At 40.8% G+C, this 23,010-nt stretch overlaps 1 protein-coding gene across 5 annotated transcripts in view; it reads left to right on the top strand.

Annotated features, from left to right (window-relative positions):
* Window positions 1–23,010, top strand: part of LOC126403600 (kazrin-like) — a 154,899-nt gene that overhangs the window by 34,621 nt on the left and 97,268 nt on the right. Inside the window, exon 1 of one of the 5 annotated variants that reach the window (XM_050066370.1) lies at window positions 5,079–5,273. The exons of 1 other annotated variant lie outside the window; for it this stretch is intronic. In XM_050066370.1, the coding sequence (XP_049922327.1) occupies window positions 5,096–5,273 (178 nt within the window). In that variant the 5' untranslated portion in view covers window positions 5,079–5,095. Of the gene's footprint in view, window positions 1–5,078; window positions 5,274–23,010 lie in introns of those variants that run through there. 3 more of the 5 variants (XM_050066365.1, XM_050066364.1, XM_050066368.1) reach the window with 3 other exon arrangements.

Genomic DNA, 23,010 nt, shown 5'->3' with positions numbered 1-23,010 from the left:
TAAAACATGACATATCTGCCTGGACGGCCATCTCACTCCACTAACTTCTCTCTACAGCAAAATTAGCTGCTCTGTTTCAACAACGTTCAGCTGAAAAAAGAAACATGTATGCAGGCTCGAAGTCAACCGTACTGTTATGTTGGGAGATACTGTGACTTAAACCCAATGCTATATGTAATTTTTTAAGCATTGAGTAGAGAAAAATGGCAGCTAGCCGCTAGCCTAGTCACCGCAAAAAGCAATTGTATTGTCCCTGTGCTGTTTTATGTGTGTTAGTGGAGTCAATTTAAAGTAAACTTTACTGCTTTACTTTGTTGTTTTTGTCTTGTATGGCCAAAATTACAAAAGAAATGGGTGACGGCTTCTACTGTCACAGACTGTGTTAAATGGGCAGATGATATCGTCTCATATCAATGGCAGTTCCCTGAAACACATCGAATCGAAATAGTTTCATGACCAGACTTTGTAATATTGACAAATATTGTAATGTGATGAAATTGGTGCCTTACACCCCTAATATATAATACATATGGGCATGTAATATATGGAAAAGATATATATGTATACAAGCTCTGTATATAGGTAGTATGGGTAGGGCAAGGCAGGGCAAGTTTGTTTGTGTAACACATTTCAGCAACAAGGCAGTTCAAAATGCTCTACATAAAACATCAAAAACATTCAAAGTGCAAAAGAAACACAAAAAGCATTTATTTAAATTCAATTAAAAATTGTCATTAAATAGCTCAGAGAATAGAAAATAAAAACAAGCTACAATAGAAGAAGACAGGAATAAAACAGAACAATAAAAGTTACAGTGCCGTGTAAGAATAATTATTTGATTAAGTAAATGCAGCGACAAAGAGGAAAGTCCTCAGTCTTGATTTAAAGAAGTTAGAGCTGCAGCAGACCTGCAGTTTTCTGGGAGTTTGTTCCAGATATATGGTGCATAATTCAGACGGAGGAATAAAAACATATGGAGCCACTATCTTTAAAGCATTAGGTTTTCTACTACAGTAACATCTTTGATTGACAGTGCATGCATCACTAGAAAGATAAACACACTGAACCATAACAAAAAAAATCCATAAATACTCTAGCTGGCCATTTACATTTTCTTGAGAATTTCTTGACCTTTAAGCTATTGTTTTAGAAATCATCAATAATTCCCTTAAAGCTCTGAGGCTACCAGTCAAGAGGGTGATAAAGGGGGTGAAGTCTCTCTTCTGTTCATTTCCTTTGTTAGTGTCACTATCAATTTGCACTTCATCTCATCTGGAAAATCTATAAATGTAAGTGTAGTATTATTTTTGTGCATTTTTTTATGTGTGTGTAATATGTGTAAAATAATTATATAAAATTACAATAAATGAAACTTCACGCCTCACAGCAGCACTTTTCTCACTCCTGACTGAGCAGGAAGAGTAGGCTGTGGAGTTCTCCCCCTCGCAAACATGATGGATCGCAAAACAGCCAGTGTCTAGAAAAACAAAGCCAGCATTTAAGCTCCTAGCTGCCCACTGTTTTTTTCTGTCGTCCGTGGCATAAATCTCAGTCAAGACATACAGAGTGCTTCCTTTAAGAGAGGTGAGATGGGTTATTTGTTTCACTTTACAGGGAGTCCTTTGGAGATGGGTGGTGGAGAGTTCACCTTGTCTGTAGGGACGGTTTTAGAGCCTGATGAAAGAGTCGGGACAGCAGGAAGGTATTGAACCGTTACGGCTGGTGATGTGTGATTGTGTTGTGCCTTAATATGCATTTTTGGAAACACTGACAGGCTTCATGAGTGTGTAGGCCTACTAAGATGGTGTGTGGGTATGCTTTTGTAGCCAAAGAAGTGTTGGAAAGATGGTCTTTTCATAAAACTGGGCTGCCACTGCAGTAGAAAGACACAAATACTTTTAAAATTGGTGTTATGTGACCAGAGGAAAAATGGCTGTGGCATTCACGTTTTCTCAAAGGGGGAAAATCTTACAACTACCAGATAGCAGAGCGCCACACCAGACCAAAAATGCTCCTGCTGGTGGGTGACACAATTTAATTTGAACACAGAAAACAATATTGCAGCTGGCTGGTAACAAACAGTCTTATGTTACAGTTAAACAGTAAACTAAAATATGTTTCTGAAACTGTTTAAGGCAAAAATTGGCTATACAGTAACAGAATCTTTGTTCATATTTCATCAGTGCTGCGTAGCTTTACCGTTTGATCTCAGGGAACAGTATTTCGCCCACCCTCTGTTTACAAATTCTCCAAACAGTGCACTAAAATATGTTTCTAAAGACATTTTAGGCAAGAAATGAGCAATACACTAACAGAATTTTGGTTTATATTTGATCAGCGCTGCCTTTACTGTTTGGTCTGAGATTAACAGAGCGAAAGAGAGGTGGCTTTCTCTCAATTTGCCTTTATTCTCTTTGTGTCTGTGGTGCAGGAGTACAATCTGGAGTTTGAGCAACAACCCTAGAGCTGGGAAATGAGCAGGCAGATCTGGCTGTGAGCAAAATGGAGGGAAGTGTTCCACAGTTCATTTATAGATACTACCCACATTATTGTTGTACAAAGCTGGTTGAAAATCAGTCCCTTTAAACAACATACATACTGTAGTTGGACTATAAACGAGATACATTTTGAGAGGATGAATGTATAATTGTGGAGTTGTATGCAAAACTTTTGATAAAATGCCTCAAATCAGACAGTGCATTTCATTTTTCTCTCTGAGCACAAGCTCTCTCTGTCTCTCTCTTTCTCCCTCTCTCACACACACACACACACATACATACACAGACGCGCACACACTCACATTGGCAGATAAATAGGTAGCTGGGGATTGGTTTAACCACAACAACAGCTGCTCATGTCTGGCTACTGCCATGTTAGCCAGCAGCCAACCATGCAGTCTGTGGATTGACACAGAAGACACAGTTTATTGGCAGAGTCTGAAAGCACGTGCTGTGTTTGTACCAGACACACAGAAAAGTTCTTGTAGATTACACAACACGGACATGAGGGGCTCTGAATGATGTATTTAGCAGTTACTTGTGAATGTATTCATTAAGAGGGCTGTGCAAGCAGCTCATTGTACAATGCACAATGCAAGATTCACATTTCTACACAGTCATGATGCAGTCATTTAAATTTGACAGACAACGAACTAAAGTGTAACAGTAAAACTGTTATTCCTGCTCGGGTATAGGATGTAAAAAGTCTTTTAACTTTAGCTTGTTTTAAGTTTTAGTTTTATATAATTACTTGATTTACCTCAAGGCCCGGACACACCAAACCAACATTTAAGAACTCATGGTAATGTAGGCCAACTGTTGCCCTGCCTCACATCACCAGTATCTTATCCAGAAAGTTGAACTTGAACACACCGCAAAGACTACAAACGATGGCCAACTAGCACCAGCGGGCGACTGTAGTGCGTATTCATTATTCAAGAAAGGGAAACCAGCAGACTGGCAGGACGAATTGAAGATGCTAGTTAGCCAGTTAGCATGTTAACAACACAAACCGATGCAGAAAGAACAAAGGATATTTACTGTATGCTAGCTAACAATAACACAAACAGTTACAAACTGTTTCTGTTATAGAGCGCAATAGCTAAATCGTCTTACCTAATAAAAAAGTTTGTTTTGATCTCACGCCCTCTTGTCTTCAGTCATTTGTTTACTTTCCTCACTTCCATTTCTTTCCTTGTGCACTGAGCTGAACTGCCATTTTCTCACTGACAGACTTTGCTGTCAAGTCAACATGCCGAATCAGCCAAGAAACAGCCAGCAAAGGTCGACTAGGGCCAATGTTGCAGGACACACTGCGAAAACAAGGGTGACAGATGCTCACCGACAGCCCAATGGCAGACTGTCGGCTTGGTGTGTCAGGGTCCTTATAGATTTTGCTGCGAAATGCAGAGAGTAGGACCGAACCGAGCTTGTTTCACAGACAGATCCTTATCTGAATAAAACTCAAGAATAAAATCTGAATTAAAATGTTCTCATTAAGATACTTTCCTCTCTCTTAATTCTCCTTGTCCCCTGTGGGACAGTTGGCCACAACTCCCTCCCTGCAGATACTGTAGAAATGTCCACATTTGGTTTGACTAACAGTCTCCAAACATCCTAAGGTGGGCACACAGCCCAGTTTCAGCAGAGACTCCTAATGGATGCTGCTGTTCAGCTGCATTATACAGTGTGAGAAGATACAGCATGAATGCAAAGTGAATGGAAACATGCAAATGGAGGTGAACAGATGTAGATTTGTGGGCATGAATTAAGGTGATAGTGTGTCCACTGAGGCTGGAAACGATTAAGTTTGAGTGAAAATTTGCAGTCACTTAAGCTATTTAAATGACTATCTCTTGAATATGCCCAGAATCCCAGTTTGGGAGCCAGTAAGATAAGGTTTAGTAGCATCTTCGGGTTAGAAATGTTGCTTTTCGAAATGAGCATTTGGAAAAACACCTTTCTTGATGTTGCTTGAAGTCATTTTGTCTCTCTTACTATTGTTCTCCTCCGATCACCATGTAAACAACAATAATTTGATGAACGGGTGTTTGGAATAAGGCTGAGACCTGCTTACTTATCCTAAATTGTTTTATGGCTTCAGTTACAGGAGGAGGGACAGGTTTGGAAATGCATTACGACACTAATATTGCACTGATCTCAGGTGGGTTTCAACCCTTTTAATCAAGCATCAATACACATAAACACATCCCCTGCCTTCACCACTGTTTAGGGACTATTACTGCAGCCTTGCTGAATTTAATGTGGGGTAGGGGTGGAGTTGACATAATTGACTCGAGGATTCATAAGAACCTTTATGTGCTGTGACATCTCCAGATATGCTCAAAATGACCTCCACTTAAAACACAATGCCTGTCCCGTGCACGCTGTGTTTGTATCCTGCGTGACAGTGTGTGTGTGTGTTTTGGTGTGTGTGTGTGTGTCCTCCTTGATCAGGGCGTGTCTTCAGATGGTCATCAGGGGGCCAATGAGAGGATGCCTGGAATGGAGACGCACATATACACACACACACTCGGGCGCACAGACACACTCACACACAGATTAACGGGGTAAGCTGTGCCGCTCATCTGGGATAAATGCGGTCAGTGAGGGGAACAGCTGAGCAAACAGCTCTGGCAAGAGGCAGAGAGCACAGTGGAGAGGGAGAGAGGGAAGCAGGGATGACGAACTATTCATCCCGGCACAGTGTTGGCGACCGGCTGCCACGTTGGATATGCATCAGCCCTGAACCTGGGAGAATGGGGACCGGCGGAGGTAACGGCTAACACACACACTTATACTTTACTCAGCTGCCAGTGTGTTTTGTTTATCCTGGGGCAAACTGCAATGGGGTTGGGAATAGTCAGGCCAAACTAGTCCACTGTGCCCTGGGTGAAAGAATTTACTGGGAAGCCTGAGAAATTTCTTCATTTAAAGTGACAAATCAAGCACTGGTGCCTCTGCTACTTAGTGTGTATCAATCTCAATTATTTTCCCCTTAAGAATCTGGCAGCAAGTGAACTTGTGTCATTCTTTTTTAAGATTAAACAAGTGACACTATAGAAGATAAGTGCTCTTGAAATTAGGAAGATTTTGCTCTTAAATGGAAAAAATCATACACTTTTACATCAAAATATTAAACGGAAACTTGATGTTTGAAGTTATTTGCGGCGCTCCAGATGTGGCACAGCGATGAAGTGAGTCATGTTTTAGATGAAGCAGAAGCAGAGGTATTAATGTTGGGACATGAGCCCTTGTTGTACAGTACATTATGAGGCCAGATGGCCCGATGCTGATAGTCAGTTATGAACCAATGACACCGGTGTCATTAGGATAGATAACAGTGATCTGCCACATTAATCCTCCACTACTTTGTCCAGATAAAGGGGAAATACAGTTAAAATGGTCACAGTCTAATTGGCTGGGCGGCTGCTCGGTGCCAGGCTTGATCTTGAATTATAGATCTAAATTCTGGGGTAGTTCTTTTGCTCAGAAAACAATGCACCTGTGAGGAAAGCTGTGCACAGGGAGGACTACTTGTATCAGCTACAGTTTATTCAGCACCACTGTAGTGTCAAACACATTAGCCAGTCCATCATCTATCCACACAGACAAATCAAAACTAATAGGTAAGGCTCAGTGCCATTTAGGTTGCAAATTGAATTGTGACACTTAAAATCCACTTTCGTCTCAAGGCTTTCAGAGGTTGTCATCGTCTGGACCCATTTTGTTGCCCAACTCAATTTACTCACAGTGAAACCTTCTTTTCAGTGTCGCTACAGGCTTTAGGAATTACCAAGCGAAAAATTAACTCTGATCCCGCAGTCTCATTTTGGCACGTTGACATTTCTAGGACGGACTTGTTGTCGCTGAACATACCGTGCAAAAACTGCATGGGCAAAAAAAAAAAAACTTTGTCAAAAGAATATCTGCTAAAAAAGAAAAACAGATGCCTCAAAAGAATATCGACTTGAACGTCTAGATACATCATGTTCGCTTTTCTGTACTTAACTTTTGACATGTAAAGGGTTTGTTTTGTCTGGTTCTCTGCAGTTGTTCCCTTTCATGTCTAAAAAAAACATTGACGTCCAAAAACAGTTGTTTGGGGTTTAGAGAAGGCCTTTGTCAGCTGCTCCTCCTGGTGTATGAAGACACAGTGCGTATACACACTCTATTAGGCAAGACACTTGGGAAGGCTAGGCAACCTTCTGAACTGCTCTCTGAGCAAGATGCAAGATGTTTACTTGTTTGTATCTGGTTTATGTTTTCATCTAGTTTTTTTGACTACCGCTGTTGCATGCCTGCACAGCACACATGCTCGCTGGGTTTAGTGGGTCAGTTGTAGTCTGTTGTGAGCCCTTTGTGTTGTGTAATGTAGAGTTTAGTTCAGGATTTAGTTGTGTTATTTTAGCAAAGCAGGTCCACAACCTCCTGAACCCACAACTAAAATCTCATTTCTGTTTTTTTTTTGTTGTTTTTTTGTGGCTTGAGTCAAAGAGTAGCAATGTTCTTTCATCTTGTTTAATAGAGGAGCTGTCGACATTTGTAACCTGTGCACCGTGCCTGAATAGCACAGCGTAACATTAGGTGTGAGGTCTTTTGTTGTGGTCTGACTGATGTGCTGCCCACATCTTCCTCTGGCAGATATGTGATCATTTGAGGAAAACAACAGAAAGCCCTGTCTTATTTTATTATATTCATGTAGCTGGATATTATGCAAAATGAGGAGCACAACATGTAGTCAGCGCAAATACAAAAGTCCTGAACAGATGGTTCGCTCATTGATGCGGATCACATGAAGCGTGTGGGTACAGATGGCTGTCCATACCTGTTTGCACATGTGCTTTTGTATTTGTCCTCTAAGTGTACATGTGTATATGTAGTAACACCAGACAACCCTGCATCCTCTTCCTGTGGCAGCAGCAGCCTTGTTGTGTCGTGCAGTCACCTCGCCAGATTGGGGGGAAGCAGCTGATGGCGCTTATCAAATTCCCACTGCTTCTCATCACCATTCATGTCCGATGTGTGAACCCCCTGCCAGTGTCTCAGGAGGTTCTACCAGTTAAACCAAGGTTAAATCAAATCAATTCCCATGTCCACATGATTAGGGCTTACCCAATTGTTAATTATCCAGTGCACGGGGGAGTTGATGAAAGCGATGGGCAATAACAGAGTGGCAGAGGGATAGGGGCACTTTGATACAGTCCTGTGGTAGAGAGCTGTGTTGTGGTTATGTACATTCTCTGGTACCAAATTTGAGGATTTCCTGCTTTTCTCTGTTCTATCGATATAAATCAAATACCTTGAGTACTGTATGTTTATGCAAACCACAGATACATTACATTTGTATATTTTAAACACATCATATCATTTCTAAAATGGCATAGTGTATGATCTGACTTTGTCATTGGGAGCTGGGAAGATGGTGCAGACCACTGTTAGAGACCAACAAACAACAAAACTAGTTGTGATTTTGTGAGTCATTTCTGTGTGACTCCAAACACCTGACGTTGGGGGTTTGTAGCAGCCCATTGCTGTTTTTCCTGCCTGGATAGTGGCACAAAAAGCAGTTGCTTTTACTAAGACGTCATGCTCTTCTAGTGAGGACTGTGCCCCCAAAACTGGGTATTTAAGCCAAAAAGTTTTTTTCTAACCATAACCAAGTGGTTCTTGTGCCATAACTTAACCACACATTGACCAACAGCATTGTTGAAACATTTCAATGTATTTGCTATTTATTATGTGCAAACGCAACGCATCCATGTTTTGCAGAAACAATGCCAACATTTTTCTCTGGTGATTGGGTAGCAGCAGGTCAAAATAATAATAATTTAAGAATGTTGGGTTTTGGGAATCTGTGATGGGCATTTTCACCTTTTTTGACATTTAATAGATTAAACTGTTCATTCCAAAAAATAATCATGAGCGTGATATTTGACTTGTCACTTGGTAATGACAGTGGTCCAACAACAAGCCATTGACACAGCTGTGGTTGATGTTGCTGTCTTACCAAACTGACTGCTTTTATGACTTTGAATTTCTGCCTTTCATGCGCTCAACAAGCAATGCGCATTAGGTCAACCAATGTAACAGTAATGTCAGACCAAGAACCAATAATGTAAAAGTCTAAAAAGTGAGTCATTTGAAATTTAGCCCCGGTGTCTGAGCTTTCCTTCTGTTGCTCTGCCAGAAAATGGCTTTGTCAGGCTATTTTAGCCGAGGCTTCAAAGATTACATTTCCCCAGATTTGCTATTCTGGGAGTAAAATGGCCTTTGCGGTGTAACAGGCTTCTGATGGGAAATGCTCCTGAAGGGAGAGAGAGCCCTGGGTCACTGTGACTTTTGGGCATGCAGAGATGCGGATATACTGCAAGTCTATCCTGCTGTTCAGTGTTCAAAGGCCTGCTTTAGCTGCGACACTCCAGCAGACAACAAATATACATCCACACGGAAAACACTCTCTTATTTTCATACACATGCTGTTTAATCTTGTCTCTGTGGTGGAGATTGACAGATGAACTGCTCATGTCCTAAACTTTGGTCACATTCTTGGTGGCGAGCTTAATCTACCCACACTTAGCTTTTCCACATAATCTCAAGAACCTTTTTTAATCCGTGGATGTCTGCGAGCTTTCACTATAAGCCTCTGGGAAGCCACACTTTGCATGTGTGTTTGTGTGGTTTTGTGCATGTTTGCATGCATTGCCATGTCTCGCCTGCTCCGGCGCATTTGCTGACTTGACTTTTCACACCACTCAGAAGCAGTAATGAGTATGAGGCTGGTTGTCACAGGCCTCCCACAAGCTCCATGCATTATTTAGCTAATGGTCAGGTGGCAGATGCTGGAGTGTTTGCACTGAGACCAACGTCCCAGTGGGCAAAGGCTGCCCTCCTCCCTGAGTAAGATCAGTTATGTTCCTCTCCGGCGGTCAGTGAGCTCACTGTGGTTTTTCTGCGTATCCTCCCAGTAGTTAATGTGGCCTCCCAGGGGCTTATGTTTGAAAGCTTGCAGCCACCCACAGTTTTAAGGGCTAATATCTGTGCTCTGAGTGCAGAAATACCCATCACATTTACATGATCAAAAAACCAAATCAGACGAACCACAGCAGGACACCCAGTGCAGTTCAGAGATGCACTTTTCATCCCAAGATAAAGCCAGCTGTGTGCACAGCATCATGTTGCCATCATATTAAAACATTACTTTATATATGCATATCAAATGTCAGGTTTAATTCCATTGCTGTTAATATTGACAGAGAAACTACGCCTCTGTTTCACAATGGTGTTCCCAAGTCAAAATTCTATTTACAAAGATGAAGATGGTTTTAAACAGCGACATACTGTATGTAATGTTGGAATGATTAGTTGATTTGTTTTTCAGCAGCAATCCTGATGTTTGATTAATTGTTTAAGTCATTAATCAAGGGAAAAATGTTTGTTAGTGTGAGCCTCTCTATTGTGAGGATTTGCCAGTGTTGTTTATTATCATCATTAATGGAAAATCTACAGAAATTTGAAGAAGTTATTTTGTGATGGACATTTGTCTCATTTGAATAAATGTTGGCATTTTATGTTTCTGCAAATCTCAGATATGTAACATTTGTACGATATCATGTCGCAGATATACGACTGTACCCGAATCACATTTGGCTGTTCAATACGGACAATTGACCATTCTTTCCTTTTTTCCAAATGGAGTTGAGAGTTTGAACGTGGTTCAGCGGGACGTACAGCAGGACAGGAACTTCATGCAATATAGTAAACAAAGCCAGTTAGTCCATCTGAGCCAATGCTTGCTAACTACGCTAATGATGGATCAGAAATATGCAACAGCATTTTTTGCCCACAGTAGATACCAAACAAAAGCCAGAGACTGTACCTGATTAAGTGTTTGTGTGCTGTAAGTTCAGCACTTTTAAGCAGAGGCAGAAGATAATGTCACTTCTGAGCCTGACTAGGCAAAGCCTCTCTTCCTCTGAGCACCTTCCTCTGTCTCACTCAGACTCACCCTGGGTCTGGGTCTGCGGCTGCCTGTACCTGAGAGCAGTGTGAAAGTGAAGAGCACTCACTCTGCAGCTAAATCTGAGCACTGCAATATCCCCAGAAATGCATTACCTGACTGCCTGATGATTCAAATCTTCATTATTAGGATACGGCCTTAGCAGATGTGTAAAAACTGTACATTTTCTTTACGTTTCAACACGCTGTGATTAATGTATGGTTATGTCAAGGCACAAAAACATTAGGTTATGGACAGGAAATATCATACTTTGGCTTAAAATACCCACTCTTGGTTTCACAATTGCTGCTGGAAATGCAGTGATGTCTTGCTGAAAAACAACTGGTGTTGTTGGTCTTGAACAGCTGTCTGCAGCTTGGCAGCTTTCTTGCCATCAAAAAACATCTTTCAACTCCAGATGACAAAGTTGACTCATATTCATGTAATCAGAACTATGTCATTTTTGAAATTTTAATATGAAAGACTGAAATGTACAAATGTTACATATCCATGGTTTGCAGAAATGTACACTGCCAACATTTTTCATGGCAACTGGGCTAAATTATTATATTATGAAAAATATATAAAAGGGTGTATTTATTAAAGAAAACAGTAGCTAGTTGGAGCCTTATTTGCCTTTGCTCTGCTTTGCCTTATAGTGCATCTCCGAGCACTGTCCTGTGATTACGCCACTCAGGCAGTATGAGGTAGATGGTTCGGGGCAAATCGGGTCAGGTAATTACGGACCCGAGATATCAATCTAGCCTCTCTCATTATGCTGTTGCAAGCGAAATCATTTGTCCCTAATTTTCATACACTGAGCTTTGTGGCAGAAACCATGAAGTGTCTGTCCAACTTCACACCAGCTGAGTCCCGAGCTTGGAATCTAATGATGCTAATTGCAGTCATTAGCTTGGCTTTTGGTGGGAACGGCTCAGATGTTGTTTGGACATAGATGTTGGTGGTGACACATTCTGTTGTATTGTGTAGTATCATCCAAAGCTAACTGGAGCACCATAGAGTGCTGGCTGGTGTAATTGGGAGATGTTAATTAGTCTATTGGATGGAGCTTGTACCCTCCTGAGTATTTCCTTTGTGCTCTGCCCTTTTCTGTGTACAAAGCCAACCTAATGCTTATGTCAGAGTGAATGTCTGAGTGTGTGTGTGTGAGAGACAGAGAGAAAAAAGTCATAGGACAGTGTGAATGAATGTGTCTCTGTATGTATGCACGAGACACTCTTGGGGTCTAGCTAATGAGGCAGTCATTTGTTTAACGTAATCACCCACTAGTTTATGCCACCCGCTTCCCCTGGCACAGGGACAAGCCCTATTATGAAAAAGGGCGTGTTTGAATCACATTAGTGCAGCGACAGTCACCCCTCCACCACTCTCTCCCCTTACCCTAACTCCCCAGTCACAAGCTGAAATGGACCATCGTTACCCAGCTGCCAGTGCGCCAGCCAAGCATTAATGATGCCATTCACTAGAGATGTGCCAATGGTGCTGTCGGTCTTCACTCTTTTTCGGGTCCCTGTGGCAACTTCCACTAAAATATGTTAAATACTGAAAAGAGGCTGTTTTTCATAACGCTTAGCATCCAGCCAAGTGCTTGGATTTTATGCACAAGCTGTCAAAAGATGCTTCACATGAATTGCTGCCACACATGAAGGATGAGAGGTGGTGAGATGGTAATGAAGCCAAATATATCTGAATAGGCTTTTTTGTTTTGCTGTTTCCCTGTAAAACAGAGTGGAAACGGTTCCTTGCATTTGATGGTGTTTTCAAACAAACACTAAATTGTCACTGGCCTTGATGTTGGTTTTGAGATGGGGGGAGTTGTTTTTTTTGTTTTTTTTTCAGAGCACTAGAAGTGTGGAGTCAAGTTCGATCACATTTATTTAGGAACATAAACCGAGCTGAAGCACTGCATTAGTGAAGTGGTGGGTTATTTTTCAGAGTAGAAGTGGTGACTGTATGTACAGTTACCCAGCTCTGAGTTACACTGGTCATATGAACTGTATTAATAAGCCCTAAGAGCATAGCCCATGACAGAGCCCTCATAGTGCTGTTTAGATTTCAAAACTATTAATGTCGTAAGATTAGTTTTATGGGGGGAAAAATATCCTTTTATTATCTTGGTCGTCAGGCAGAGACTTGATGACCAGTAAATCAGTCAGAGAAGCCATTTGTAATTTGACAGAAAGCAGACAATCTGCATATCAGCTGACAGACGGCCTAGCTGATCCTCCAGCTGCCTGTCTTCTACCAGATAACACACATCACCCAATAGGCCGACAGAGAATCAGCTGCCGCTAATGAAAGCAGGCCTTTCATCACTTTGCGGCCTTGGAGTGAAAATACAGAGGCCGACATTTATAAAGCATAAACTTGGCCTGAAGTGCAGTTTCCATGTTTTTAATGGGAAACGGAATAAACACCTCACATCAAAGATAAACACAGATATTTCTGGCTGCATCTTTCCCTTCACGAAACAAGTGTTTTGTTTTTGATCTATCCATCATGTTTCAGTGTGTAAAAGTAGGCGCAAATTGCACTTGAGGGAAGTGCTGTGCAAATTAGGGCCCGGGTGTAACGAATGGCTTAATCAGAGCTTACATTGAGAGGGGCTGTAGACATCAGACGATTGCAGGGCTAATGCTGGGATCAGGCTGGAGAAGTTCAGCCGCACGTTCATTGGTATCAAAACCCAAATCATATTAACCAAAGTGCCATAACGCAGGGAGCAGCTGAAATTGGTTCAGATGTGCAGACACACGCTGCAGTATGCAACAAAACATGTCGGTCCATATTTACATATTCATGCCAATATTGTGTTCTCTAAACATGAAAGGGTTGGAAATGATGTATATTTTTATGTGTTTTGATCAATCAACTAATAATTTAGTCTTTTAAAATGTCATAAAATGGTTGAAAATGCCCATCACAATATCCCAAAACCTAAGGCGACATCTTAACATTGCTTGTTTTGTCTGACCAGCAGTTCAACATTCAGATTTACCAAACCAGACAAACAGTAAAGTGAATGTTTTTTGGTTTTACTGTGGATTAATTGGTGAACTGATCATTTTAACACTAACATCAGTATCAGGTATCAGTCCAATACTGTGCACAAGTACGCTTTATTTTATTCTAGTTTATTTATTTAACCCATGTTTAACCAGGTAAGTACCATTGAGATCAGCGATGTCTTTTACAAGGGAGACCTGGCCAAGACAGCACTAAAAGGTACAACCAGACAGCCATACAATAAAAAACATAAAAGATATGCAGTAACATGTAGAAATATTAGACACCTACACACAATGACAAGACCAAACCAACTCATTCATCCTTGTACTTATGAGAGCTTTAAAATCAGGCAGAGAGACCAATTCACGTAGTCATTTTGAAGGTTATTTCAAGTGAGAGGAGGAGAGCATATTAAAGCTTTCTTTCCCAGCTCAGTCTGTGCTCTAGGAACAGACAACAAAACTAAGCCCAGAGATCTCAGACTGTAGCTACAGTCAGATCTCTGTTCAATCAAAGTACAAACATATGAAGGGAGTTTACCCAGTATGGCTTTATAAATGAACAGATACCAGTGACTGAGCCTACAAAAGGTCAAAGAAGGCCAACCAGCCCTGGAATAAAGCGTACAGTGAAGAGTGAGGGCTTTACAGTTTGGAACAAATCTCAGTGCACTTTGAAATGCGGTATCTTAACGTGTGCAGACAATGTGCAAATGCATTCATGTACAACAAATCACCATGATCCAGAATTGGTAAAAACGTAGCAGCAACCAGTCTTTTTATGGCCTCAAAGTACTTGCAGTTGTACTCCTGAAATGACTGCGACACAACGGCGCCCAGTCTCACTTTACAGCGGTGTGACATTAACCTCACATCAGTTGAGTGATGATGACAAATTTAAAGCAGCCTGCAAACTATGCTCTGCTAAACTGTCAAGATGAGAAGTGAAAAATAGCTCATTTAACACAAGCAATTTGATAAACATCTGAAGAACCAACACGGTGCAGAGTTCAAGGAGTTTGCTACTGCTACCAGGAAACAGCAACAATCAACTTTGCAGTAAACACTTGAGAAGTGGGCAAAAAGTGGGTGATAAAAGTAACACAAAATCTTACACATTACATTGCTCTTAAAGATCAGCCGTCACTTAAAGATAAGACAGGATTTTGCCGTCTTCTCAGTGTTTCTTGTGTCACATTATGAGATTTCAAACCATCAACACATCACAGAAAATAGTAACTAGGTACCTGGATGTAACTCCAGTTCTATGAGTATGTGTGAGGCTCTTGTCACAAATTGAGCCATATTGTTTATCGCATTTATCTAGTAACTGTGCGGAATGTGCGCTGAGCTAGTAAGCAACACGCACGCTTTCGAAGGCTCTGTTTTCTTACCTAATCTCAGCCAATCCTGGCCCCCTCCCCAGATACATTATACAGAAGATAGCTGTACTATAAGCAAGGATGACCACTCCTACGTACGTACATCCCTTACAGCCCTTCAATGGGCTTAGCTATTGGTTTACCCCTTTTGAGGGGTGAAATTAAAACATGTCTCTTAAGTCATTGTTAGAACTGTAATGGTCGTATTCATATTGGTATTCGGTATTGGCAAGCACCCAAATTGTACTTGTTTTTGGACTGAAAAAAGTGCTATCGTTGCATCCCTAAGAGCCTCAAAATTAGCTTGACAATTTGTCTGTCAGCCTTGATGCATATGGTGAATAATGGCAAAGATTTAGTACAGATGGATCATGGTGTATTAATGTCCCTTGTTGTGTGGAGGCTACTAAGAGCTGAAGCTAAACAGCATGGAGATATTGTTAAGAGGGTATGCCAGCAGGGAGCACAATTCAGATGATTGAGGATTGTCATGTACACAATGATCTGTGGCCTTCCCTCTGTAATAGCAGCACAAATATTACGCTGAGACATGCATGGAAAGTAATGAGAAAATAGGCCTGAAACACTGATACTCTCGCATAAAATTTGCCAATTTAACATGCTGCTAGACAGATCAGTAATTCTGCTGTTGTTCAGGTGCTTGGTAGTGCTACGCAATATCAGACAAGTATTTTTTCTGGTCTTCTGAAGCATGAAAAGAGTTGTTTTGGTTGTGAAGTGCTTTTGATGTGGTATTCTGTGAGAGGAAAGATGTATGGAAAATGGAAAATACGCAGTCTCTGCAGGATAATGAAAAGGCCTCACAACACAAGAGGAATCCAACTTCAAAAAATGCGTCTGAAGTCAGAAGGGGACCTTACCCTCTGCAGGAAGAGTCATAAACATCCCCATTTCACATTCTCTAAGATCTGGCTGCGCTTGTCATAAAGGTAGAGTCAGTTTATAGCGAAAAATACATTTGTGAGAGTTAAATTTAAATGATTGTTGTCTTCTCCCTCCCACAATCAGAAACTGCTTGGGGGGGGGGCAGCAGGTAATCCGATTATTTATCTTCAAGTAAACTGGCAGATGGAGGCACTGAATTAATACATGTAGAGCCCAAATGGACAGCAATGTGGAATAAGAATATAAATAGACCATTAGAGTGAAACCACCCCATATCCTTAAAAATATGCAGCATCTTAAAATCCAGGTGCTTGTCAGTCAAGTTAAACTTTGGGGCACAAACAGGAGGGAAGAGACATTATGTAACCAGATGAGCATCTGGACACTTTCTTCCTAATTGGAATGATTATTAATGCAGGGGGCCAGAAGGCCAGCTGAGGCCTGCGATTGCCCTTGTGCTGGCTCCTGTGGGAGCCGAACTGTCCCATAAAGCTGAGGGCCAAATCAATGGCTCTGATTTGGACTGCAGCTGGGTCTTCTCCGAAAACATTATCTCCCCCACCACGGGAGATGTTGGCTGCCTTATTGAAATAAATGACTGCTAATATTAACAGCTGTAAGGTGCACATGAGAGAGGAAAGCCATGCATCTAGATGTGACATGAACACATGGTAAATAACATCAGCTGTCATTTACCGTTTGATGATGATCCACGATGTAAAAGCATTTAGCAGTTTGGGCTGTCGATGCCATTGTCTCTCTTTATCTTCTTTCTTTTCCTCCTTTTTGTGTCTTTATCACAGAAAGTCATATGAGAGTGTATTAGACATTATCCATAAGACATAAGAAAGAAGGAATTGGATGATATACGATTTTATCACAAATCGCGATAATAAACTCAGTAACTTGATAGTGGTGAATTAACAATATCAGGATAATCATGAATATCGTGTCCTGCAGCACTTAAAGAGACTGCTGGGTAACCAACAATAAAATAAACTGTGCAAAAATAGACTGCATACACACCGACCTCAAAGATTGTGATCAAGCATTCATATATTTCATATCGAAAGTAGGGATGGGCGTGAGTACTTGAGTACTCCATTTGGACATCAGTTTTTATGGGCATAAAATTTCTTCTTAAAGTGTATTATTTATGCGTTCAACCTATAAGTATTTATTTTTATTTTTATTTTTTTTTATTTGCACACTCATAAAACTGCATGAAATCCAATGGTGAAAAAGAAAAAAAAAAGAAATGTGTCAGAAGTCAAGAAGCAAGAGCCTGTACAAACAGACCTCCCCTCAACTTAAGGAGAAAAACAGACAATGGAAGAAAAAAAAAGGGAGAAAACAAGATATAAGAACTAAACTAACATTACACAGAATAATACAACAAAAAGATAAATGACACCAGGAAGCACACTGAAAAATAATCCAATAAAAACCAAGAAAAACATAGAACACAGTGTTAAGAAAAAAGTACGCACGCATGCACAGACACGCACACAATGACTAACTGCTAGCATCCCACAGCTAACGTTACCTAACGAGTTTAACGACAGAGTCGAGCCCTTTCGGTGTCAGTGTGAGTTTGTTGAGACCATTAAGTCGGATGTTAGCTGCTGCCGCTGTGTTAGCTTGTGCTAGCAGCCAGATGTTAAACTGACAGGGAGAAAAGCAGCTGTGGACTCCAGAGACAGTCCTTCAGTGCTGCATTTAACCGAGTAGTTCCTAACTGGTGGGTCGTGGTCCAAAAGTGGGTCACAGGTCCATTCTGAATGGACCGCTAGTGACTCACGAACATGTCTACTTTGTAATATGGAAGTTACTTGAAATGCCCAACCCAAATCGAAACATATGCCATTTCAAGTAGCTGAAAAAACCTGGCTTTTTAAGAATGATTGTTTTTCATTAGGAATGCTTACTTAAAAAGATGCCTGTCTTATCTGTGATGTAATAAATATGCCTGTTCTTGACAAAATGTCAGGTAAAACGATGTGGCTATTTGTGATTATCTGGATAATAATGTGAATCACAATTATTTTGACCACAGTAATCATGACATGAAATTTTCACATCATCCCATGCCTATAAGAAAGCAAAAGAAGTGTGATGAGGTTGGCTGTATTCTAAGAGTGAGAATGAGGTCATGATGTTTAATTTTTTGTGACCTGTATTCACAGCACCTATTGAGAGTTCTTGTTTCATAGCCAACCTGCAGTTTTTAGCAGCACCCACTCGTCTTGTTAACAGATTCTCCCTAAATCCCACTTTTCGGCCTCCAAACCGTATTTATCACCTTTCTGACTGGGAGCAAGCAAGTTGAGTGTGTTTTATTATTGTGTAAGTGCATAATGTGTCCCATAAAGCATTGCTACTCTCTTATTCTCAACCTATCCCATAATTATTATAGGCTCAGACGGCTCCAGCAGTCAACACAGCATCTAATATCTGGTGCAGAGGGAGCCAAGAGGTTGCATTTGTCACAGAGACAGTATGTTTAGCTAAAAAGCTGTGACTTCACCGTCATATACTCCGTATCATGTGTAGCCTTGGTGACTATTATGATATTGATCCTCTTTGCAAAATTGATGCTATAAGCTTTCCAGGCTGCTGAAGTTGTCACATGTAATTCTCACTGCTCGCAGTTAGCAGACAAATCAGACCTATGTATCTTTTATGCTTGGCTCGCCTGCGATGGTATTGATCCCTAATTTGTTACATTGCTCTATCACAATGGTGGATGAAAAGGTATTTGATTGTATGAGGACCCAATTCAATAGAAAGCTTATGTCAGACAGATAGTGTACCTCATTTAGAAGTATAAGTGGTTGGTTTAACATTCATGTGGACATGTCTGCCATGTCTGCCATGGCCGTCATCGTTTAAACAAGCAAATTGCAGCAATCAGAGGCAATCTTAAGTAAACCTTGGTGCTGATACTCATGCCAACACCAACAGACAAACGTGAGTCCTGCAAATAATATAAGACTGAAAGTGTGTTCCTTCTCTGTCTGTCAGTCTTGAAGGTGTAATCTCGAATGACAATCTTTGTTGATATTGCCAAAAGCAATTTGTTGAACATATTTGCCGCCTAATGAGTTTGGAAATGAAATACAAACAGACAGAGTAATGTTACAAATTACTGTTTGATTACCCCAATGCGATCTCTCTGGGAAAAACGCATTGCTGATGTACAGCAAATCAAATATGTAGTTACACCAAGCTTTGGATTCTAGTAAATACATTTTTTTTGCTGGATTACTGTGGAAATATAAACTATGTTTGCTCTGGACCATACGGTTTCATAATGTGTTTAACACCAACAAACCAGCAAAACAATATTCTGTCAAAGTAGGGAAATAATGTGGAATCCTGACGTGTTGTAAGTCAGTCTAACCTCGGTGCAGGGAGGAGGTTTTTTATTTGATGATGGAAATTTCCTGTTATTGAGCTGCTTTGGCAAAGTCAGACTCTATAGCCTTCTCTTCCATTGCAGTGGTTTGATGTTTGTGTCTTTCATGAAACCCCCTCGGCCTTGTGTGTTTTTCAGAAATTCCATCTTTTGCAGACTCTTTCCCTCCGTCAGGTAAAATGTATTACATATGCAGCAGTCAGTCCATGTCTTTCCTCGATTTTTGTCTCCGCTAACTGTCAGTTGCTATGCCCGAGAGAAAGCTTCAGCTTTACTTCCTATTTAAAGTTAAAGAGGGTTTGGAGTGACTTCTGTTATCTTTTTCATTTCAATATTATGCCTCAGCACAGGCGACAGTCCTGGCCAGAGGAATTAAGTTTTGAGGTTGTCCGTCTCCTTCTTGTGAATGTGATATCTCAGGAACGCCTTGAGGGAAATTCTTAAAAACCTGTCACAAACATCCACTTGGACTCGTGGATGAACAGATTAGACTTTGTTGGTAAAAAGGTTGAGGCCAGTGTGACCTCACAAAACATGTTTTGGCCATAACTCAAGAATTGATACCCTGATAATTGTGACAGAATTTCACACAAATGTTCCAAAAACACTTTTCTGGCCATTATCCAACGCCATTAACTCAGGAACAAAAGGGGAGACTTTTGGTCAGATAGTGAGTTGGTGACACTAATCTTCAGTGTCCATCTTGAAACTGTGCTGATTTTTTTGTGCTGCCATGTTGAAGATGTGTGTGAAGCATCTACATTTTAGGATTTGTAGCTTCTTTTCAGCATTACCCATATTTAAAGCATTGTCTACTGATTTTATGTTCTATCAGACTCACTGATTTTGGCCAATTATGTGAACAATTATTAGCGCCTCTGCTGTGGTTTCAAAAAGAGGAGCAGTTTAAGTAGTGTGGAATAAACTATGGCATCCTAAATGTGTTTTTAACAGCCCCAAACTTCTCAGAGTCTTTTAGTGTCTCACTGCGAGTTATCCTTCCTCCAGAAGGAACTCATTCAGCGGCTCCTCCAGCAGCAGCACAGCGTCTCTGCCTCTCCTCTCTCACAGTGCGCACTCGGGAGTTAGTGTCATCAAGTGATTAAATGCAGTGACTACAGCATTATTTTTATAATACCTTTTATAATACCTTTATTCATTAATATAACTGAAGCTGCTGTCTTTTCCTTACTCTAAACCAATGTGAATTTGTTGCATAACTCTAGGACGAGTCTTTGTTATTCAAATGTCATCAAAATCACGATCTGTCTCTAAACCAAAGCGCTTTTGTTGCTTAAACCTAAGAAAAGAGTCTGGATGCAAACCCAAAGTTGTGGTGTCAAGGACTTGTGCTTCTGTACAGAAAGTGACATCCTCTAATCCTTGGATGAGGAACAGCTCCTGGGAATTATTCACTGTAATCATATTTGTTAATATAGTGATAACTTTAGTTTTGCTAAAAACTCCATGTAATATCTTTAATTCCTTTAAAGTTTTCACCACATATATTACATGAGTGTGGACAGACATTGCATAAACTGTGAGTGGACTGGATGGTGGAGGCACACAACCACGAGGCAGTAATTCAGGTTCCTCTCTCCTTCATCCACTCTCTGTCCCCTCAGAGACTGCTGTCTGATAGAGATGTGGTTTTCATTTTCTTCTTCTTCCTTCTCTCCAAATGTCAACTTCAGGTGTTTATTTTCTGCTCATGCTGTTGTGTTTTCTGCTTTCTATTAATTAAAATTCCTTTTTGTGTAGTTTCTCTGCACTCCTCAGCTTGTTTTTAGCATTTCTGTTCCAGGCTTTTTCTCTCTGATTTGTTTAAAGGTTAGTCAGTGTGGGTGGACTGATGTATTTTTCTTCTTCTCTCTTTCATCTCAGACACATGCTTCTGTGCAGTATGTTCTCATCCTGGAAAATTAGTCGAGCTTTAGTGTATCTAACAAGATCCTGTGACATTCTGCTCCACAATGTGGCAGCAGAAGTTACAACAATTCGGAGTCATGCTGTGGCTTATCAGTTGAGACGGTTTCTTTCTCTCACTCAATGAGTCTTTCTCTACTTTGCCCAAACTTGCCCCCAACCTCAGCTCCGCAATTTGTGGCCGCTGAGGAGATGACAGGATTGTTCCAGGTCAGCCATGGAGCTTTGACCTCTACTCCACTTTGCCTCTTATCCAGAAAATGGCACACTCGCTTGGCTAAGCCAGCTTGATTTTACCTCAGAGCCTTAGCCTTTAGTCACGCTCTGATAAGTGATTGACTAAAATGGCGGGCTGTCACAACAAAGCTGGGCACTGAGCTCACAGACTCCAGATATGCTGGTTACCTGCTGATGCTTGGCTGGCAAAATCAATTTAGCAGCAAATCTGGGATTGTGAACGGAGAGTGTGAAATGTGCCTGTTAGGGTAAAAAAGAGTCACTTGGGGTTATACTATCTGCTTTGTTCCATAACATCACCCATATTGCACATTGTATTTAGTGCTAATTAGCAACGGTTAACATGCTAACATGCTGAATTAAATTGGTGACCATGGAAAACATTACATCTGCTATACATCAGCATTTTTAGCTTTTGTCATTAGCCTCCTTTACACAGCCTGTGTAAGGCAGGGATGTTAAGTGTTTCTTCCACCTTGCTGCTCTGTATAAAAGGTAGATACTAGAGTGGTGGGACAGAGATGTCTCACCTTTAAAGGGGAACTACGCCCAATTTCATTACTCAATCATGTTATTCCTATGGCTAGTCAAGACAGTCCAAACAAGTTAGTAAACATGGACAGCTCTCTCCTAGATCCAAAAACGTGGGTGCTAAAACTCAAATATGTGATGTCATTCAGTATAAAGTCTGGAGCTGCTCCACTGACTATGATGTGGGAAATATTTTATAGATGACACACTGAGAGCACCCAGGGGAATGTTCTGAGTATATGGCTACATTTTCCGTTTCCAAACTGAGAACACTACAGTAGAATAAAGATCATGTAGGTATAAAAAATAAACAAGCTCTCTATGGCTCCCCAAAATCAGACTCCTCCGCATTGTCTATGAAGCAGCTCCAGACTTTATACTCTATGACATCACAAGTTTGAGACTTCCCTCTCTGGTTGCTGGCTTTGAGAGAAAGAAGCTCATGTTCACCAATATTGATTGAACTTTCTTGGGCCATGTTAATAGGAGACTGGAATTCTTAATTTAGGTATTGTTCCCCCTTAAACTGGTAGCAGAGGTATGTTTCCAGAGTAAGTTACCCATTTGCAAATCACGCTGTATTTTTGTGGAAAAGAAATTATACAACACAAATGTAAAAAGGCATGTTTGTGGATAGTGAGATATTTGTGGATCATGGTACACATTTGTAGATTGTCTTGTGTGGGTTACAAATCATAAAGTTCAATAAAAACTTTCACAGTAACAGAACTAAATCAACTTCGGTGTGAAAAGTGTGATCCAGGCAGGAAGGGACAGTTGTGATGATTAAAAAGCAGGTAGTAGCAGTTAGCGGCTAATTCAAAGAAAAAAAAACAGATTGCGAACTGCGAGCAGACCTCCACTAGACTCACAAGTCAGTCTTTAGTCGCTTTGCTTAACTAAAGACTGATGACTTTCTCCCTGATTTTGTGTTTAGATGGGCGGATACAATTTCAGAGTTTAAAGAAACTCCCTACGTTGCAGAACCAATAGTAAATCTGCAGGGCGGTCCTTCGGTGGCTCGCTGAACTCTTGTGCTTGTAAACATAGTCCCACTAGAAACACGTGTAGCGGTACAAAATGG

This window comes from Epinephelus moara, chromosome 16 (assembly GCF_006386435.1).
Source record: "Epinephelus moara isolate mb chromosome 16, YSFRI_EMoa_1.0, whole genome shotgun sequence".
Taxonomy (NCBI): Eukaryota; Metazoa; Chordata; class Actinopteri; order Perciformes; family Serranidae; genus Epinephelus; species Epinephelus moara.
This window is presented reverse-complemented; position numbering and strand designations above follow the sequence as displayed.